At 40.1% G+C, this 6,755-nt stretch overlaps 1 protein-coding gene across 2 annotated transcripts in view; it reads right to left on the bottom strand.

The window, feature by feature from the left end:
- Positions 1-6,508, bottom strand: part of RABGAP1L (RAB GTPase activating protein 1-like) — a 400,947-nt gene extending 394,439 nt beyond the window's left edge. The window contains exon 1 of one of the 2 annotated variants that reach the window (XM_014540906.1): positions 5,853-6,508. In XM_014540906.1, coding sequence (XP_014396392.1) covers positions 5,853-6,473 — 621 coding nt within the window. In that variant the 5' untranslated portion in view covers positions 6,474-6,508. Of the gene's footprint in view, positions 1-1,066; positions 1,221-5,852 lie in introns of those variants that run through there. The other variant, XM_014540905.1, reaches the window with a different exon arrangement.
- Between the last annotated feature and the right edge of the window lie 247 nt (positions 6,509-6,755).

Here is a 6,755-nt window from a genome sequence, read left to right as displayed (position 1 = left end):
GGGGAAAATGGGGGGAAAGGGGTGATATCTATAATACTATCAACAACAAAAAGTATATTTTTTAAAAATTTAATTACCCCTGGTTGCTACAAATTGAAGGAGTAAATAAAGAGAAGCAGGTATTAGTCTGAGAATCGGACCTACTGGGAAGTTCTAAGGAGAGTACAGGGGTTAACACTGCAGAATCTCAGGAAACCTCTACTACAAGACTCTAGGCAAAAACACTGCCAAAGGCTTCCAATTAAAAAAAAATTAATATGGAACATCGCAGACCAATCTGCTCAGCCTCAACCTACTCTAACTGTTAACAGTAGTTACATCTGGAAAGAAAAGAGGAAGTGGGGGGGAGGTGTTACATGTAAAGAAACTTTCATTTTTACTACATATATGTAGATATATTTGTGTATTTGCTGAATCTTTTACCAAGAGACTATGCTCGTATGGTAAATGATTTTTTTAGTTCAACAAAGACTAAAAAATATAAATACCCATAAAAATAATTTACAATTTTGTGTGGATAAGTTTAGCAAACGTTTTCTACAGGGAATACAGTAAAGAGCAGTGATAATGAGTATATGAAATAATGGAGTAATAAATACTATGCACTAACATTTATTAAGTACTTACTACAAGTCAAGTCCTAGTCTAAGTCCTTTATATGTATCAACTCATTTGACCATCACACATTATTAACCCCCTTTTACCAAGAAGAAACCTGAGGCACAAAGAGCTTATGTAACTTTCACAAAGTCACACAGCTATTACATAATGGAGACAGGATTCTTACAGTGAATCTGATTATAAAGAAATCATTTTTAATCACTGTCTCTCACATTACCTGTATGAGGAAGAAAGAGCATGAAAATCATAGCATGAGAAAATGAACAACCTGACTTAAAAATGGGCGAAAGACCTGAACAGTTCGCTCACCAAAGAAGACATACAGATAGCAAATAAGTATATGAAAAGATGCTTCACTTCGTATGTCATCAGAGAAACGCAAATTAAAACAACAATGACATAACACTATACAACTACTAAAATGGTCAAAATTCAGAACACTTACAATGCCAAGTTCTGACAAGAATGTGGAGCAGCAAGAATGTAGGTTCATCAAATTGTAACAAATGTACCACTCTGATGCCCCATGTTGACAGTGGGGGAGGCTGTGTGTGTATGGTGGCAGGGGTAGATGGGAACTTGCTGTACTTTCTGCTCAATTTTGTTGTAACATAAAACTGCTCTGAAAAAAATTTATTCAAAAATTTAAAATAAATAAAAATAATAGCATCATGGGGTTTTATAAAAGCAAGAAGATATAAGGAGGTTGTTCATATAATTTAAAAGCCTATTGCCACTTTCTTCCTGAGGTTTGCTGACATTTCAAATGAGTGGATTACCATGGCCATTTCTGGTCAAGCATCTTTATGAATTTGAATTCCTGAGAATACCAGGTTGGGAGTGGAGGTGTTTGCTGCTCCAGGATCAACAGATTCAAATTCATCAACTGAGCACTACTAATCTGATAAACTGTTTTCCACACATCTTTGGTATTCTTGCTGCCTCTACCAAACTAATTCCTATGATAGATTTTTCCTTCACCTGCTTCCACTGTAGCAGGTTTCTATGTAATCCTTCTTTATAAGAATTTCCATTTCAAAGAGATTTTATTCTCTTCCTTTTAACACCTTTCCCTTTGGCACTGCCCAGGCAATAACAATGAAGAAATACCAAACCAAAAGAAAAAAAAAGAGGACAAAGGATGTATACCACCAATCATTTCAGCCAAGTTCCAACAAGCTCTGACAAGCATAGGTTCACTCACATCCCAATGGCCTGAACTTAATTATGTGGCCACTCCAGCTTTCAAGACAGGCTGGTGAATATAGTCTTTATTATGGACTAGAGGCCCAGTGCGTGAAATTCGTTCACGGGTAGGGTCCCCAGGCCTGGCCAGCGTCAGGGCCCATCTACCCCCGGCTGCCAGCTAGGGCCTTCCTTCATTCCGCGCTGCCCCCAGTGGTCAGCACACATCATAGTGAGCAGTCGAACTCCCAGTCGGTGGAACTCCCGAGGGGACAATTTGCATATTAGCTTTTTATTATATAGGATGACCATGAGGCCAGCTGAAAATGCTATTAATTCAGAAGAAAGGAAAGATAGCTATTGAGGGACAATTACCAAGCCCTGCCACACTCATCCTTATATCCTCACCATAATGAATGACACATACAACAGTGGCACTCGATCTATTTTACTTCTTAAATCAACTCAATTGAAGAAAAAAAAAAGCAAACATTAACTGAGAGTCTCCTATATCAAGTTCGAAATCCTCTGTTTTGTGTTAAGATTCTTTTTTAAACTAGTACCATCCTCCTTATATAATTTTATTTGTTAATATTTAAGGGGCACTTAGAATGCTCCATAAAAGCACAGGTCTTGTAACCCAACTGCCTTAGTTTAAATTCCAATTCTACAACTTACTAATTGTGTAATCTCAGGTGGGTAACATGATTTCTCTGTGCCTCAGATTTCAGACATGTAAAATAATGATAATGATAATAATACCAACGTTCTAGAGTTATTTGCAGATTAAATGCATGAATACACATAGTACACTTAGATCAGTAACTGACATATGGAAAGCACTTAATAAATGGCTAGCTACATTCTTCCCCAGCATTACTGGCCAACTAATTGTCCCAGTGTCTTATATTATCCTTGAGACTTTATCAGATCCCAGTTTAAGGTAGTCATTTTTACTTTTGTTCTACCTCTTGAATTCTTAGTAACTGTCCAATCTTTTGATCTTGATAAGTGCAATTTTCCATAACTTGTACTATATGGCTTCAACTGTAAAGCCTTTCTATTTTCTCCTATTTATCTAATGCCTACTAGCCTCACCTCAAATCCCAAAAAATATTCATATTCATTTTTTATCTTATTAATTCCAGCTAAACAGTATGCGCTTGGAGGAGACCTTCAAATGCCTACACTCTCAGCTTCTATCCAGGCCCCAGATGAGTGGTGATTAAAGGTAAAGGTTAATGGCCAGCTGCTCTTCATACACTTCAACTCAAACAACATACTACAGCAGAGTGAATGCAATAGCAGAAATGAGAGTCTGTCTCCTAATAAAGTAGACATTAAGGGGATTTGCCAAATGTATAATGATGCTGTCGTCTCACTAAATTGTTTTGTTTCAGAGATAGTTACTTTTCTTTAAAATGTTATTTAAGTTAACATGCAATGCCTTTATTACTGTTATTTTTAACTAATAAGCATTTTAAATTTTAATTTCTAATAGAGTAAATAGCCCCATATACATATCCAACATCCTACCTTTAGGGTCATGTTGTTCCCTTTACCTAAGTACCCTTCCTTTTGGCTCACACAGATTAAAAGTAGCTGTCACATCTTCTCTCTCTCCCAATTTTTTTTGGGGGGAGGCAACCAAATTTTTGGTGGCCTTGAAAAGAAAAAAGAAAAAAAAAAGTAGTTGTCACTTGCCCTAACCAGTTTGGCTCAATGGATAGAGTGTCGGCCTGCGAACAGAAGGGTCCCAGGTTTGATTCCAGTCAAGGGCAACCTAACTCTATCCTTCTCCCTTTCTCTTTGTAAAAAATCGATAAAATATATTTTTAAAAAATAAATAAATAAAAGTAGCTGTCACTCAAACATGCACTCACAATTGAGCTGCTTTTAAATTGTTTCTTTTGAAGAAAAAAATAATAAAGCACCCTTCCTCTCTCAGCTGGACACATCTAGATGCTATAATCCTTCAAAACTCAGCTCAACAGCTACCTCTTTCATCATCTCCTACTACAAATGATTTCTTCCTACTTGAATTGCCAATGCACTTTATCTGAACTTCTCTCAATTAACATCTCTAAATGATTTATCTTCCTTGAGTGCAGACTATTCATCTCCAGCTCAGCTTCTGTTTGTTCAGATTAAGAGTGCTTGCAAAGAGAAAAAGTATGCACAAGGAATATACATATGCAGAGGGAATATAGAGGGAAATAAGCACAGGGAAAATACAGGGTGTGGATAAAGGCAGAGGGCCCAGGGGGCGAGTGCGTGCGTGCAGGATATGTTCAGAGGAATGCACTGAAATCCAAAGAGCTTTTATAGAGAAGAGAAAGGGAAGGTCTGAGAGAAAAGATTACACAATTCTGAGAAAGCCAAGATCCAAAATAATATTTAAAGGCATTCCCTGAAATTTTTACTTCTAACAAATGATTGGGAAGTTCCCCTTTAATGTCCTTGAAATACCACAGCAATCATAGCAGCCAACATAGCAGAAATCACAGCACTGTGATCACTATGTGGTGAACACAGTGCTAAGGACTTGGCCTGCTTTTTATCAGCTAATCTTCACAGAAAATCCGTGTCCTCAAATATTTACTGATTTCCTAGAAGAAAGGGGACATTGACCCTGCTTTGAGTCTTATTTTTTAACGTTTTTTTATTATTGACACTCTTACAGATGTCCCCATTCCCCTCCTTCCCGCTTTGAGTCTTAAAGCTGACTTGCATAACCTCTTTAGCAAGACCATATTTGCAAAAGTACAAAGTAATCCAGAAAAAATGAATTTTTAAAAAATCTATTATTCTATCTTTCAGCATAAAATACTGTAGCTCTGGCCACCATGCATATAAAATATTACATAAGTGGAAAGGAGGGTCCTCCTCCGACTGATAGGATTTGAGGAAAGCTTAAGCCTTTTGGTTCCATGGGATTGTTGGAGAAGGGAGATTCAGGTAGATCTAGGGGGACAAACATGGGAGTTTTGTTTTCAAACCTGCCCAGAAGGATAAACATAGGGGCAGGAGTAGAAATAATTAGCTATTTGGGAAACCTGAGAGCTTTGAGGGCTATTGGCACACTCTCAGACTTTAACTTTCCTCAAAGGTACAGGGTACCGTGAAGCAACATCAGTAAAGGCAACTAGATGGTGGAGCCAGAAACCAATGTGGATTCCTATGTGCTGGGAGTTGTGAGAAAGGGATCCCGAATTGTCCGTGTGACCAGAAAGAAGTGTTGAGAATACCTGTGGACCAGCTGAAGTTGGACAATTTCAGTGCCAGGGAGATTACTAGTGTGATTCACCAGTGAGCATCCTCACACTTTTACTTTATATCAGTGATGGCGAACCTATGACACACGCGAACTCATTTTTTTGGTTGATTTTTCTTTGTTAAATGGCATTTAAATATATAAAATAAATATCAAAAATATAAGTCTTTGTTTTACTATGGTTGCAAATATCAAAAAATTTCTATATGTGACACGGCACCAGAGTTAAGTTAGGGTTTTTCAAAATGCTGACACACCGAGCTCAAAAGGTTCACCATCACTGCTTTATATACTTGTTTTATAATTTCTGCCAAACAGATTCCTAAAGGGGAACCACTAGTCAAAAGCTATGTCCATCCTACATTCTGAGAGCTACTAACAAACTGTGCACCTGTGTGCAATGCATGCTGCAATGCCACTGATTTATGCAAATATCAGTTCATGGCTCAAATAAAGAAAGAGCTTTCTCATAGTTAAAAATGTCCCACAGCAGATCAGACTGCCTGAGTCCACAGCAGCATGTAAGTGTTTCAGAACAGACTGGACAGTCAGAATGCTGTCGACGGCATTACAACATCAGGTACAGGGTCTAAGGTATGTTGGATGCACTCGGGACCTCCCAAATGTAGCAAGGCCTCCACATAGTGGTTCTACTGGCCTGAGTCCTTCCACATGCAGTTTCCCCAGGCAGCCTAAGAGAGCAGCCTGGGAGCCTTCAGTTGCTCTCTCGAAGCACTCGGGCCCCTCTCTGAGAGTCTCTGCAAAAACTTACTCCTGGGCTCTTCCTGTCCTCTGCCTCCAACACAGGTATGTCCATCGAGTCCCAAGCGGGTACAACTCGGGTACCGCTATAAGCATCCTCTGGTGGTCTCAGGAACAACACCAGGTTTTCCCAGTATGCAAACACATCTTCTTTTGCATCTGAAGGGGAGCATAATTGTAGGTAAAAAGAGCGGCCAGTGGCAAGCTTCAAGTGGAGCTGTTTTTTCTCATGACTGTAAACAGACAACTTTACAAACTTCAAAGGAAGAAGCCTGGTCAGTTCCAAGGTCTTCGCTGACTTGAGTCCCCTTCCTTGGGTGTGTTGATCATGTCTGGCATAGACTGCACAGCTGACAGCTGGTCGTGCCAGCAGCATGACGTCAGGTATTGTGAGGCTGGGGCTGGTATATGCAATGCCCACAGTAACCACTTGCATACTGTTGTGCACATCAATCACTTCTCCTCTTTTGCTGATCTGGATGAAGTCACTCTCAAACATAGGAATGCGCTTGAACATGGTAAATGCGCCCTTGCACAGCTGCCGCTGCAGCTTCCCCGTGGAGCCGTGGAACATGTGCAGCACATGGCTGCTCTGGGCACTGCCCTGCCAGAGCGTTGTGTTGCTACCCATGTCGGTCCTTCATTGATACTGCTGCTTGTCCTCTCCCCAACCTCCTCCTGAGTCTGAACCACAGCCCCCCCAAACCCAGCCCTCCACCCCACGGGCCACCTTTAAGCTTTTGCTATTGATTATGACCTGCAGCCAGCTGTCACACACAGCACTGTGTCCTCATCCCCACAGCTGCCCCCGCAGGAAGGGACAGCGTCCTCCTGCAAACAGCCACCCAACAAGGGCACGGAAAGTACCAAATTCTTATGTGTTTTGCTAGCGTAACACAAGTATGCTTCTTCA

The sequence above is a fragment of the Myotis brandtii genome, unplaced genomic scaffold (genome assembly GCF_000412655.1).
Source record: "Myotis brandtii unplaced genomic scaffold, ASM41265v1 scaffold250, whole genome shotgun sequence".
Lineage (NCBI taxonomy): Eukaryota > Metazoa > Chordata > Mammalia > Chiroptera > Vespertilionidae > Myotis > Myotis brandtii.
The sequence above is the reverse complement of the archived record's forward strand: the minus strand, read 5'-3'. Positions and strand labels throughout refer to the sequence as shown.